Source organism: Mercenaria mercenaria, chromosome 9, assembly GCF_021730395.1.
Source record: "Mercenaria mercenaria strain notata chromosome 9, MADL_Memer_1, whole genome shotgun sequence".
NCBI lineage: Eukaryota > Metazoa > Mollusca > Bivalvia > Venerida > Veneridae > Mercenaria > Mercenaria mercenaria.
Genome location: NC_069369.1, coordinates 52,450,923 through 52,466,907, shown reverse-complemented (window position 1 = coordinate 52,466,907; position 15,985 = coordinate 52,450,923). Strand labels below are relative to the sequence as shown.

Below are 15,985 nucleotides of genomic sequence, written 5' to 3'. Positions count from 1 at the left end.
TACCCAAGGCCAGTTTATTCTGTAGCCCAGGCTTTATTCAGTACCCCTGGCTAGTTTATTCAGTGCCCAAGGCTAGTTTACTCTGTAGCCCAGGCTTTATTCAGTACCCCTGGCTAGTTTATTCCGTGCCCAAGGCTAGTTTATTCAGAACCAGAGGCTAGTTTATTCAGTACCTCTGGCTAGTTTGTTCAGTACTCAAGGCTAGTTTATTCTGTAGCCCAGGCTTTATTCTGTACCAGAGGCTAGTTTATTTAGTACTCATGGTTCAGTACAGCTTAGAATAGCTTGTTGCATGATCATCTCTTTTTAGAAAGACCTCTGTATATAATCAAGTTGTCTTCACCACCGTGACATATTGTTCTCTATTTTTGACATTTATAGAAAATTAAAACAAAGAATTTTCGCTGTGAGTCAGAAATTCTTTTGACAAAGTTTCATGCAAATCCACAATGTATTAGATAAAGTCACATATGCACTTTAAAAGAACATCTAAACCAAACCACAAATAAACAAGAACAAAGCACTACTAATACATCAGAGATTGTAAATAATACCCCAATATTAGTTGAGTTCCAAGCAACTTGAGACGAATTGTTTACGTTTTTGCATTAGAGGAATGTACCGAATAACCTCTAGCAATAATCGAGGCAAAATTGCTAATTCCAGCATATTTGAAACAATTAATATGACAAGAACAAATAATGGCAAATGCTATATAGTCATCCCTGTGAGAAACTAATGTATCTACTTTTTATGTAATATATACATTTACAGTTACAGTAATTTTGCGTACAGGCAACAAAACAACAGTATGACAGAAAGCATTTTATTCTCATTATTAAATAAGTCTGAAATTTTTAAAATTTCAATTGCAATTTAACCTATTAATTCAAAATAAAGACAAATTTTGAAGCAAATTTTATGATCGCATTTTAGTCATTTCAGCATTCTGCTGCAAATATCGCAATAAAAAATTCAAAATTATTCTCATTACATTTACTATGAAACTACTTTTCTAAATATCAAAAGGTAGCGCAAACTGGAGTCACAGGGGCAAAAAACTACTTTTAAACAACACTATGGCCGACTACCAGTCGCCATTAAAATGTCATGTTATGCATTGTATGCTAAAACATATTTCTAACGCTGTTACTTTTTAAAATTTGGTGACAACGATTTCAAGCCGTCTGTAGTTCATCTGCAATTTGTTGTCTCTAAATGTTCTTTGTCCTCTGCTTCAATATCGAATACACAGTGTTTGTATTTAGTCAGTAACACCTACAGTAGATACTGTGTAATTAAAAATTAAAAGCATGAAACATTAATCAATATGTCCGCTGACTGGGAAACACAAATACTGCCATCTTTATACGAGAAGACATTGAAATTTGAACCTAATTTCTCGGAATCTTAAGCATTTCTCTCCGTTTAAGTTCATTTTGTCAAACATAGAAACAAAAATGAAACCATTTCTTACCAGTCCTTTTGGAGCATTTCGTCGAAAGAACGCTTTACACGATTCGCATGATATGGCATCGAAGTTGTACCCGAGAGCTCGATCCCCGCACACCCCACAATATTTGTCTTCTTTATTTTTACGGCTTTTGTGCATTGGTTCAATACCATTGTAATCAGGCCGCAGATCCATTGGTCTGTAAGGGTTGGGTATGCCGTCCCCATACCCATTACTGTTTGAGTCCTCAAAACTGAAAATAGAAATGAGTAAGAATTTACTTTAGGTATACTTTTAACATAAATAGGCTACAGTAAATTATATCTGTTCTTAATAGTCAACTTCAATCATTTTCCACGTTCAGTCTGTGACGCCTGTCAATGGTTACGAACCTGAAATTATCACAATTATATTTGGTAATTATGTGTCAATTTGAAAAGGACTACTCCTTTCATTTGGACAAATTACATTTTCCGAGGGACGAAAATTACAACATACGTAGCTGTTTTTTGGAGTCACATTTTTTTTGCCACCTAATTCTGCTTCAGTTAACACGCAAACAAAAAACTGTGTGGGTACGTGCTTATACAAAAAGCATACTGTGGTATTAAATCCCCTCATGCTAACTAATACTGTATAATTTCACGAATGGATGAGCGGGAATTACTTTTAAATATTCGGAATGGAATCTCTGATCCTGAACAAGCATATTTCAATGACCTCATAACAAACTGCACCAAGTGAACTTAAATTGATCCACTACTACGACAAAGATAGCCTGTGGCGCATGACCCAAATTCATGCAAATGAGGCTATCCTTCGATCGCGTAAGAGTTTCACGTCGGAACAGCCATTCTCTATTCAGTTTACGCTTTTCACAAATCATTATTTGCCAAACAAACTTTGTTTTCTCTCCTTTTTAAGGGCATATACAACTAAACAAATATTTACTTTTTAACAAACTGTTCTCGATAAAGTCAACATTTTTCAATGTATATATGCAGACCCATGCCAAGAATCAATTAATACTCTGGGGTAAAATGATTTCCTCATAAATACAAGTACATAATGAAAATATTTGCTACTAGCAAAAGATACATCTGTTGAGCAGTTATATTCCTTTGTAGGTTTTAATTACATTCCGGTAGCTGACTTTGATTATACCAATCTCTTTCATTCAGTAAGTTTAACTTTTACCATACAGACGGATAGAGGGTTTGTACTTAGCAACCCTCTAAGTGATAAAACTGAAGACGACAATGATGATGATGACGATGCTGATGAAATGCGTATTAAAGACACTGCTGTTGTTATTGCTGAAGATGGCAATAAATTTTATAACACATCTGCCGTTGCTGATGCCAGGAATGATGATGATTATGATAATGACAATGATGACTATGATGAAGACGATTATGATGATAATGATGAATAGGAACATGATGATTATGACAATGATGGTTATGAAGATATTGAGGATACTAATTAGTTTTGTGATGGAACAAATAATCTAGACATATCCAAGTACAAGAAAAACAAATTTCTTTTGATTGCAAAAATCATTTGAGTACAAGCATTAAAGGTACTTGGCAGTTAAAGGGATATTTATATCATAACTCTTTCTCAGGAACTTTTAACAGCCATCTCTAAAAGCATATTGCCAGCAAATGAATATAGTACCAATAATAATAATTATTCAACTTAAAATTCAATAAAAGTGTCACATAGGTCAAAACGTAGTAGTTAAATTGCCAGTTTAAAAAAAAACTCAGTCATTTCAGTGTATAAACTTACAATAAAGAAGTTCAAGAAGACATGCTGAAACAATTATAGACACCTGCAAAGTGAAGTTACATTAAATCACAAACATCTGGGTAAAATGGAAATGTTTTAAAAATATATTTTTATCTATCCCTTCTTCTTCGGAAACTGAAAAATCTAAATATTATATTACTGAGCCCACTAAGAGTAAGATAACTTTTTCTCTCAAGGAAGCATTCACATACTTAAGATGAAGGAAAAAAGACAGGATATACATTTTAGTGGACCCAGTTATCTCCCTTAAAAAAAAAACAACAGAATTTCAGTTTGGGACAAGAGACGTCTCCCTTGCTAATAGAACTGACTTTAATACACAACTCACTAAAAAAAGGTTCTTGTAACTTAAACCAAGCATATTTTATAGTGAGACATTAACAAATATTTAGTAGACTGTTAAAAGCAAATTCAAAGTCAAACACTTGTGACCACAATTTTAATTTAAATTTTAGTTGTGACCTTGCCTAATGTACTTTTCTTCCTATTTATTATCTTATGCAACATGATAATAAATTCCCTGGGTAAACTTGAAGTAACTTCATATAAAATTTGTCAGTATAAAATTCGGTTAAGTGCACCACATGCAAATTTATGAAATCGTTGCAGTTTTGCGGTTTTCCGACTTTAAAGACAGTAACCACAAAATCTTTCGATAGTTAACAATCTATTTTTGTATATAAAAATTTGAAGTACAGAATATACATACATTTCCTTTGAGTAGTATACATCTGCACTATGTTACATTTTTCTTTTCCCTTAACTCTTAGTCCAAATAATGATAAATTTTCACTGTCATTTAAAGAACTCAGGTTTTAGCATTTTTTCAAAAGATAACATAGATTAGATCTAATTATGTGATTTGGAAAAAATGCAAAACTCCACAATGGTAAAATGCTGATGGCAGAAAGGCTTAACCCTTACCTTGTTACATTTCTATAATGAACTTGTCCATCTTTCAATTTGGACAGTACCATTAACTGTTAAAAGGGGTGCTTACCTAAAAGATACTGACAGAATGGTGAACAGAGCAGATCATGATCAGACTGCATGGATATGCAGGCTGATCATGATCTACACTGTTCGCAAAGGCAGAATCAGTCATGTCCAGCAAGATAAGGGTTAAAATGTAAGACTATATAATAAGCCATCTCTGTAAGGCTATAACTCCAGCCTTCGGACCGTCAGCAGCTGTATATGTGTTACATTATAAACTATTGTACCATACGAAACAACTGTACAATACTCCATAATAAATACTTTTGTATTAGTATCTTAATTTTCGTTTAATATTCTTATTTTCAAAATTCAAAAGGTATATGTAATACAAGAGATCACAGAGTGATCTTGGCGCCCACCAATGTGCCATTTTTGAGTGTTCCAAATTTCAAGACTTACTGACTAGCTCAAGGTCAAATTTCATTTCTGTACACAACAGTGTGCATGTGGTCCAAATTCGAAAGCTGTAGCTTGAGAAATGTGAAAGTAGGTCACTAGCTCAATTTCAAGGACGAAATGTGAAAGTAGGTCACTAGGTCAAAATCAAGGTCAAATTACACTTCAGAACACAAATTTATGCAAGTGGTCCAAATTTAAAGCCTGTACCTTCAAAAATGTGAAAGTAGGTCACTAGGTCAATGTCAAGGTCAAAGTTTGTTTCGGTACACAATCCTATGCATGTGGTCTAAATTTGAAGCCTGTAGCTACAGAAATGTGAAAGTAGGTCACTAGGTCAATCTTAAGGTCAAAGTTCATTTCGGTACACAAAACTATGCAAGTGGTCCAAATTTGAAGGCTGTAGCTCGAGAAATGTGAAAGTAGGTCACTAGGTCAAAATCAAGGTCAAATTTTATTTCGGAACACAGAACTATGCATGTGTTCCAAATTTGAAGCCTGTACCTTCAAAAATGTGAAAGTAGGTCACTAGGTCAATGTAAAGGTCAAAGTTTGTTTCGGTACACAAAACTATGCATGTTGTCCAAATTTGAAGGATGTAGCTTGAGAAATGTTAAAGTAGGTCAGTAGGTCAAAATCAAGGTCAAATTCCATTTCAGAACACGGAACTATGCATGTGGTCCAAATTTGAAGCCTGTACCTTCAAAAATCTGAAAGTAGGTCACTAGGTCAATGTCAAGGTCAAAGTTTGTTTCAGTGCACAAAACTATGCATGTGGTCCAAATTTGAAGGCAGTAGCTACAGAAATGTGAAAGTAGGTCACTAGGTCAAAATCAAGGTCAACTCTTGTCAAGGTTCATCTTGCCACTCAAAACCATACATGTGGTCCAAATTTGAATGTTGTAGGTTATTGACAAGATTTCAAAAGCTTTTCCCTATATAAGTCTATATGAACCATGTTACCCCCCAGGGCAGGGCCATATTTGACCCTAGGGGGATAATTTGAACAAACTTGGTAGAGAACCACTAGATGATGCTACATTACAAATGCCAAAGCCCTAGGCTTTGTGGTATGGACAAGAAGATTTTCAAAGTTTTTCCCTATATAAGTCTATGTAAACCATGTGACACCCGGGGCGGGGCCGTATTTGACCCTAGGGGGATAATTTGAACAATCTTAGTAGAAGACCACTAGATGATGTCATATACAAAATATCAAAGCCCTAGGCCCTGTGGTTTTGAACAAGAGGTTTTTCAAAGTTTTTCCCTATATAAGTCTATATAAACCATGTGACCCCCGGGGCGGGGCCATATTAGACCCCAAGGAAATAATTTGAATCATCTTGGTAGAGGACCAATAGATGATGCTTCATACCAAATATCAAAGCCCTAGGCTCTGTGGTTTTGGACAAGAAGATTTTCAAAGTTTTTCCCTATATAAATCTATGTAAATTATAGAAATAAACAAAGGGCCATAACTCACTAAAAAATTGTTGGACCAGTCTGATTTTCAGAGGGACACAACTAGGGTACCAATACATCATTCTGACAAAGTTTGGTTAAAATCTCCCTGGTAGTTTCTGAGGAGATGCGATAACGAGAAATTGTTAACGGACGGAAGGACGGACGGACTGACGGACGGACGGAAGGACGACGGACCACGGACGCAGAGTGATTTGAATAGCCCACCATCTGATGATGGTGGGCTAAAAATAGAGCTGCTTGCAGGTAATATAATATTGAGTGTATGGGAATAATAAATGGGCAAGTCAGAGATGTTATTTTTATATATTTATTCTCCGAAAGTTTTTAATCAGTTTCAGGATTTGTCACAGAGACTGCCAGAAAATTAATTAACGTCACACTTAGCAGGAATGAAAATGCTATTTTTCTAAATGTAATTAATAACATAACACCGAACGTCATCCCTCCTATGACCATGGTGGTAAGTGCTACGTATAGTAACAATTGTTGAAAAAACTCCATAAAAGACTTATCAAATTAGATACGATCTTTGACAAGTGCATAATTTAAAAACACAATGCTCCTCTTTTAGTATCAAAGATCTATATTTTCATATTTTGACTACTGAACAGTTTAAGACTTTTTTTTAACAAATAACCCTCGTCATGTTAAACAATAACATTTCAGAATTTAACGATTCAATCTTAAACACCTTATATAAATACGCCGACATACAAATTGTACCGAATGAACCCTATACGCTTGACAACTCTGACACACAATTGAAGTGTCTTTATAAAGCACATACATAAAAGCTATGTCCTCAATACAATAAAACATGACAAAAGAAAACTACATTATGATAGTAAAAATTTTTTGGACATGGACAGGGAATCTGTTGATACGACAATAAATATTACAGAAACTATAACTTTCAGCTGATTAATATCATAAACCAGTCCAGAATTTCATCATAGTTCCAGTTATTTCAAGGTCGACTACATCATTACTGGATTTATTCCTTACAAAACAAGACCCGTTCTTAACGCCTCTTCAGATGAGATGCCCAGTCTCATTAAATTATTAATCAAATCTATCGTCATTAAGGTAATGCATTTTATAAATGTAAATGAAGTCACTGCTGTTTGTATGAATATAGATCTACAATCCATAATAATTAAACTATATGAGATTAGAAAGGTTTTATTAGTGGTATTGTGCCTGCATAATCAGCATTGAACGTGTCAATAGCAGCCTTTGTAATCAACATCGTATGAGCTTCAAAAAAACATCAAACAATTGCAAATAAAGGGCAAAGATTGAAGGAAATTAAAATGCATGTAATATAAATAAGTATTATTGTTGTTTAATTGGACGGTAATAGGTAAAACAACCCCATAAATGACAACATACTGGGCAGACAATTCAAATGGATACCAGCATAATATATCAATTAAAACACTTAAATTGCATTCCAGATTTTCATTAATAAATTATATCTGACCACAAGTCTACAGCTTTGTTGAACTCGACACTGAATTGAACTCTACACAATGATTGTTATAAGTGAGAGTAAAGAGGAACGACACGTCAAACACCGGGTATAGTTTTTACTTATTTAATATGTATCTACTGGTTTCGGTCATATAATGACCTTCATCTATACAATGATGTAAAAGTAATAATTCTTGATACAGCCCAGCCAATGAAAAATCTGAACCATCCCATGTTCCTAGTGTAGATAGCCCAGCTGAGAGTGCAGCAGACAAGATAGCCCAGCTGATAAAACTAAGGTATTTATAACATTTTGTAAGTAAGCCCAAAGGCACAGTCATGTCTGTATCTCACGGTGGACAGAAATATAACTTAATGAGAAGAAATTCTTATTCTTTTTCAACCTGCTTACAAACTGAACACAAGAGAACAAGGAATATGAAGAACCCTTATATTTTTAACTCAGCTGAGTCAAGCTTTGATTCAGTGATTTTCCTATTATTAATCTTAAAACTGGTTTGCACATTCTTGTGTCAAAATATGTAAATAAAGATACTGAAAATACAAAAGTTTGCAAGAAAAAACTATCCTTAAAAAGCAAAAATAAAACAAACAAAACAGGAGTTAACAAACTCGTACAAAAACATAATAGATACTGTCCTACTTTATATGCAACATGTTGCTCTACCAATAACACCTTTTCTGTCTTCAGAGAGAGAGCAACACAAAGCAACGTTCCATTTAAGTATAATTCTTATACTTAAAGTATTACTTTAAGAACACTCAGAGTAATAGATTCATCAACATTTCCACATGAGCAGGTTTCCCAATTAAGATATATTGATTTTGTCCTTGTTACCAACTACTTCAATACAGCCATCAGATTTGTCCCATACATCAATACCTGGAATTAATCTATCATAGTTCCTCCCAATATATCAATATCCATGCTCCGCTGGAAAGAATCTGCAGGCGTATGCACCAGAATGCACTTAAATATACCTTATGACTACTTGTAAATTGTTTGTTGAAAGAATTAGCAAGTAATGGCAACTCCCATTTTGTTATTACCAAGGAAAGTCGTATATCTGTGAACATCCTAATAAACATGTTAGATTTTATTACAAATTAGGTATAGCCAATATGGAAATTTAGATACAGAAGAAGACAAATGTATGGTAATTCTTACCTGAATTAAATTCTCAAGCCATGAACTCATGTGTATTAATTTCTACCTTCTATCTGCACTTCCTAAAGTATCTTCAATTATCGAAACACCTTTATGAAATAAATACTTCTAACCCTTTTATAAAGTACCCGATTATTACCAGAAATCATTTAGTGATTCAATCAATGTATACAGTGACTGAAATAATCACTTTCACATTTTTAAGTTTTTTTGGGGGGGAAGTTTAGGGCCATTTTTCAACAGTATTTCAGATATATAACAGAGGACTGTTAACCGAATCTAGTGTTCCTAGGTTCTGTACCAGTTCTTAACTGTTCCCTGTAAGTAAATACCACAACTCCTCCATATGAATCGCAGGTGGATGACAATAGGACTTCTGACCCAGTGTGTTTCATTAAATTGAAACTTGCCCATGATCAAACACATGACTATCCATGCTCTGCCTAATGAGCTAAGTGGGCAGGCTCTGCATGACATTACTTCTTCTTTTTTTTACTTGAATACTGGTTTCCTTTTAATTCATTCTTTCTTCTTTATGAGAACACAAAAGCTCAATCAAGAAGATTTTAAGTAGATGAGATGTCATTCAAAAATGTACTTATCCATTTTTTACTACTTGGCAGTACTTCTGAAAGGAGATCCCTGTGTTGTACAGTTCAAAGAATGAAAGAAATCTGATCCTGTTTAACTTAATTATAGAGGAGCAAAAACAGCCCCCTGTCTAATACCAGATACCCTCAAATTCTTTTTATGTAAACTTAGATTAAATGAGGCTAATTTTGGAATTGGTAAAAGGCATAAAGAGTTCTGATAAACAGTCTCTAATTTCAAATGCCAACTAACTGACTTCATTATAGACTCAATTTTTCACTCAAGAGTGCATCATCTTGGGGGAGATTTTAATGCAATATCTTTTCTGCAATGAATAGGTTTGCTTAGTGTTTTCTGTATTGATCTTTTTAACCACTCCATCACTGCCTAACATCTATGCTTATATTTAAATGGTGTTTTCTGCAAAGTTTCATCAAGTATTCAGTTGTTATTTTAAGTGCCTATTTTATATCAAACTAACTGATTTACTGATAATAATTAATTAAAGACATGACAAGGATTCTTTCTATAAAACAATATATCATGTGTAACAGACTTCATATTAACCTGTGAAAATGAACAGAGTCTATTTTCTTTAATTTGATTTCCAGGCATTTACAAAAGATATTCTCTAAATAGACCAATAATCAGGTACGCGATGTTTTGGGGTCACATGGAGCGATACATCTGGTAAACTTGTGAACATGCTTCCAGAGGGTTCGATAAGTACTTTCTCAGACATACGATGCCTGCATTGCTTTGGAGTTTGGCTTTAACAGATCAAAACTTAGCGCTTCGTCAGCTTTGCTAATCTTCTGAGATAATTGAATAAATACTAACGCAATAACAAATCTTTTTGCAAGATAAATTTTTGTTTTTACAAAAAACTGTAACAGATAACAATTTATTACGCCAATTTTGAAAATTAACTGCTTCTTTTCCATCCATTTCATTTCAACTGCAGTAAATTTATTCTGAGTTTAGAGATTTTATTGTAACTTCTTGAACATTAAATGATGGTTACTTCTTCAGGAAAATACTTGAAAACAAACAGACTGTTTCTTAAATTTATATTTAAGTTTTGGGTCACGTTTTGTTCGAACTTTCATTTTTGTGGACGCTTCAGACCAAAAATCTTTAGACAGTAACTTCAAGTGAATTTTGTACTAAATATTTTTCTGCACAATACAAACATGAAGTTTTAGTGACATTCATTAGTACAGACATTTGTATACGTGACATATCATTTCTTACTTAAATGGCATACTGCAATGTGATGATTTTCCAAACTCAATGACTACAGTACATAAATATACATGGAAAAAGGGTATGTTATAATTTGTAAAATATATATGAAGGGTGATTTTTATCATTTTTATTGGATATAACGACTTAATTCTATACCTCTGAGAGTTTTTTAACAGAGCTTTTTTCTCACAAATGCTGTATAGAGTAACAATTTATGTCAAGCATTAGTTTCATTGATACCATCTCTTTCTTTTCAAAAAGATTTGACTGATAATGTCACCGATTGAAAATTTAAGAGATTGCAGATTTGAAAAACTAACAAATTATACTTCAGCATTCAAAAAAGTAAATGTTTAAGTTACCAATAAGTGAAATACTTCTACATTTCATTACAAAGCGATTGATTTTTACAAAAGCTTCTAATTTACCACACACAGGTTTTTCTTGTGTCACCAGTAGAGCTTCAAAAATGTTGCACCTTGAGAGTTCTTCAGATTTTAGAAAACTAGGGAAATTTTAATGAAACATTGTTCAATCTTGCACATTTAATAACTAGAACTTTCATAAAAAATAAACTGGGATTGTAAAAGATTTTATAAAGATGCTTAAAACAATACAATAAGAAATTTTTAATTTACAAATATGTCTCGCTGAGGCAAAGTTTATAAAGAAACTGGCAATTTCTTTCAAAGTATATGAACAATAATAAAACATTAATTTTACTATTTAAAAAGTATTACAAACACTTTTGACATTGCAATTTTAAGCCCGAGAGATCAGTTACGAATCTTTCTGTAAAAGAGAAATTTAGCTTAAGTCATATCATCAATGATGATTAAAACCAACTTCACACAGAAACTCTATGGTTTACTTTGAAATCATGTTTAAGAGCAAATGAATTTGAATATCCCTTATTTGTTGGGATTGACAGAAACAACAAAATTCATGAAAATAACTGGTAGTCCCATAATTGAAAACATATGATTTCACAGTATTTTCCTACAAACTGCAGTCTAAAAGTGAACAGAGTATTAGGATGGACTTTTGGCAGCACAAACAGAATGGGATGGAATATTTTGACGAGCTATCTACAAAGATTTGCAACAAAAAACGAAAGCATTGAACTTTGTCAGGTACATAATATAACTAGCAATGAGCTAAAGGAATGGGTTTCATACATAATACCTTAGTAGCACAAATCTCTAATGTATAAATTATTATGCAGTTATATAAATAATATATCACTTCCTTTTACTTTTCCATACGTGATGTGTCGGTTACTCAGGAAGTTGAGGAATCGTGAATAAATTGTTGACGTACTTATGATTGGACAATCTGGATTCGTGGGAAACACGTAACTAATGGCACAAAAGAATATTTTTTGTTCAAATGACAGAACAACCATTTTTATTAATTAATGTACAAATGACTTTTAACTAGATCAAACCATGACAAAATGACCAGTTTCGGAGGTAACTTTCGAAACAACTGAAATACCTTTCAAAACTGAAAAAAAAAAATGTGGTTTAAATCAGGACTTTTTGTTGTCTGCATTTGAATAAGACTAGATATGCAGTGGAAATATTGACCAATTTTAACCATTCTTGTATAGATTTTGGCGCTTGGAAAATTAGGAGAGCAACTGATATACCATATATTATATTTTCTATTGACTGGATAACCATTTTAAGCCTTCAAAAACCCATTTGAAATCACAACTTTGAGGGGAAAATTGCAGAAAGGTTTCAAATGTAAAAATCAATAAAAATTCATTGAATTTCTTTATCAAGATTAGCAGTATTCTAGACTTTCTGCAGTTATCTTTGAAATCTTGAAGTTCTTTCATGAAAACCTAGAAGTTATATCAGTAAAATCTGAGGACCAGGGCAACAATGAGTCTTTTGTTATATAAAAAACAGTTTTCTGACAAGATTACAGTGGAAAAAATGGTAAACATCCATTAGTTAAGGAAGTACAAAATGTACTTAAGTGAGCTATTTATACGCAATTTTAAGACTACTACAGTTGTTTTGCATCCACAAAATTCTTCGTCTTGTGTTTTGCCATAAAGAATGGAGAGGTTGGAAGGAAATTTAAATTACCATTCCTGAATAGTCACCTTATTCAAATAGTCTCAGAAATATCCGATTAAATACTGGTATATTAATTATTTTCACACAGTTTGTTCTTTGTAATCCTGTTAGCGTCCATGATTATCAGATTCACTGTCGTCAGCTATCTTTTCAATGAATTTTAAAAAGGTGAGAACAGCTTTATTCTAAACAAGCCATAAAAAATGATATTCTTAAGCAGAAAGTAGAAACATTTACACTTTGTTGCTTGTCCCAAATTTAAGTTACTCAACCAAATATACTTCAACATTGTTGTATCATTTGTGCCGAGGTGACTTTTCGACTCTTTAAACCTTCAAGCGATTCTTCTTGTTTGTTGATAAAAAAACAACAAAAGTAAAGACTACAATACGCTATATTAATTACAACATTAAAACTTTGAAAGTCATCAAATGTGAGGTAAAGTTTCAGGTGTTAGATCGCTAAATGAGAAATGCCATGTTCATTTAGTTTATTTTGGTCTCATATTAGTAGAGGTGTTTTTTTTTAGTTTTCTCGAGGAAAAAAATGTTCAGTTAAGTCTAAAAAGTCTACCATCTGATTGGTCAGCTCTTACTAAAAATTTCAAATTTACCAATGAATTTGTTTGTATTCCCACACTTCATGGTCTTAAAACTTTTTTAAAGTTTTATTTTGAATCTTCTAGTGAAATTTATCCTTTAATTGTCCTTAAGTGACATTTAAACCTTTTTCTGGATCTACTAGGATATTTAATCTAAACTGAGCTCAAGACAAATGTGGTCTGGGAAGTTTGGAAGTATACTATTTTTGTTCTCTTCTAAGTATGGACTTTGAAAACTATTAGGACAAATCTATCTTATTTTCCTTCGGTGCTGCTTTTAAGAATAGCCTGGATAACTAAAAATGAATCTGCTTAAATGATGCTCGTGAAACACCTAATTCCTAAGTTATAACTTTGTCCCAAGTAGGTTTCGTACCACTCAATAACTTAAAGATGAAGATAACAATTTTGTAAATGATTAAAATTTTGAAACAACAATACATATTTTAACCCTTCCTTCAATTACATAATTTGGCTGCACCTGGTAATACTCCAGCAATACTGTTGTAGGATGATGTACAGAGATATAAAGTACAATATAAAGTATACAATACAATGGGCGTTATTATATGGCTGTTTCCTGACCCTCTTAAGTATGATCAACTTTTTACATAAAGCCTACAATGTTAATTATATATCTATTTGTAATATTTTTTCCAGTCTTTAAGTGGGCACTTGTAAACAGATCTGTATCATTCTTGAGTCATTCACGTGTATTGCAACATAATGATGACACACAGTGCTGCAAAGTATCGTAACGCTAACGAATAGTATTGTACTTTGTACAAAGACATAATGGTACAATAAACTTTTAACAATGTACGATTAAGTAAAAATGAATGGTATACCTAAAATTACAAATTCCTACCATTTTTTTTTTTTAATTTCGCAAAAACTGGAATGATCTGGTTATAAATCGACTACAAAAGTTTATTTACGTTATTTTTTTAGGTTCATTAAGAGTAATGACGTAAAATTATCATTTTAATAATCAAATCGGTGATTACGTAAATCGGCATTATAGTTTCCTTTTGGAGGCATTAATTATTCATAGTCTGACAAACACATTTTTGCATGACTTTGAGGTGGGGCACCGCAGACATATCCATTTAAGTCTATTTAATTAAGTAAAAGACGAGTCACTTAAGACAGTCATTTAAGACGTCTTTCAGCAGCAAAAAAACAGAAATATAATCAAGATTCATTAAAATGTACACTTTCTTGGTGATAAAACACAGGATGGGATTTCACAAAACTTAAAAAGAATGTATACATTGATATATAAAAAAAAACCATTTTGTGAAAATCCATATTTGGGTTATGTCTTAAAACTTACGAATTTCAGTGATACATAAAAAGAGAAGAGTTAATATTTTTGCATGATCAAAAATAGTCTCTGATCTTTATTGTTAAGCTATGTAATCTGCTGGTAATAAAATGTTCATTTATTTGTCTCATCCCTCTGGTAAAATGATTAAAAAGCAGCCGAAAAACTGATCCAATATGTGCATCCCAGGGGCAATAATACCAGCCTTTTTATCTGATTCTCCAAGTTATTAATATACACATGTACTTATAAATCTCAGCCTACAGCTAGTACATAATTATAACAACATAATATAGCAACAATACGTAACAACATCATAACAACAAAATATATATAATGAAAAACATAGACCTCAGTTTATTATTATGACATAAAAATGACATAAATCTATACCTATTTTTGTTTGTTTGGTAAATTGAACTTTTACATTGATTAACATTATTTTGAATCTGTACTACATGCGCCTAGTGTACATAATGCACTGCGCTCACATTTTAGTGTTATTGGAAAATGAGATGGCCGACTCCGTGTTTCTCAAGTGCATTCTCTGTACATAAACTTTAAGACATCCATATATGAACATGTTAATGAGCAATTGTATTGGGTATTACTTTTAGGGATCTTATCGGCATATTTTCATTAACAACGTCATTTAAAACTTCGTTTTATGAAGCAATAAACTCAATAGTACTAGAGGACCTTTTGATGGAAGGAATTTTATGTTGATTTACGATCTATTTACATTGCAATTGTTGTATGAAAAGTAAATAAAAGTTGCACTACGAGGTCAGTAACATTGACATTTAATGACCTCAGGGTCTCAGACCTGGACATTCAGACATGTATATATAACTGACCATTAATCAGCTGTAAATGACAGATGTGTAACCCTTACTGTACTGACCGCATCGACCCTGGCATTGACAACATTATGCACATTAAATGATCGAATGTCAAAAACTGCATATGAAGTATTTTTAATATCTTGGTGACCATTAGATCAGAGAAAAATTATCACTGAGACTTCCTGTTTCTCCAAATGAACCCAACTTTTATCTCTTTTGAACAATATTATTATTATTATTATTATTATTATTATACCACATCTTTTCATGCACATGTACACGTTCAAAAGTGCTTTACAGACTAAATTGCAAACAACACAAACAAATATGCATTCAACACAAACAAAAAAATGCATTTCAATTTAACAAAATTCATGAATGTAAAACATATAGATAAAACACAACAAACATATATACATATTAAAAGAATTTAAGTGACCCTAGGATAAAATACTGTTCTACGCTGTGTT

General features: G+C 32.6%; 1 protein-coding gene across 10 annotated transcripts in view; it reads right to left on the bottom strand.

Annotated features, from left to right (window-relative positions):
* Positions 1–15,985, bottom strand: part of LOC123547119 (nuclear hormone receptor HR96-like) — a 277,908-nt gene that overhangs the window by 13,284 nt on the left and 248,639 nt on the right. For all 10 annotated transcript variants that reach the window (XM_045333954.2, XM_045333955.2, XM_045333950.2 and 7 more), the window contains one exon: positions 1,478–1,706. In XM_045333954.2, the coding sequence (XP_045189889.1) occupies positions 1,478–1,706 (229 nt within the window). The remainder of the gene's footprint in view (positions 1–1,477; positions 1,707–15,985) is intronic.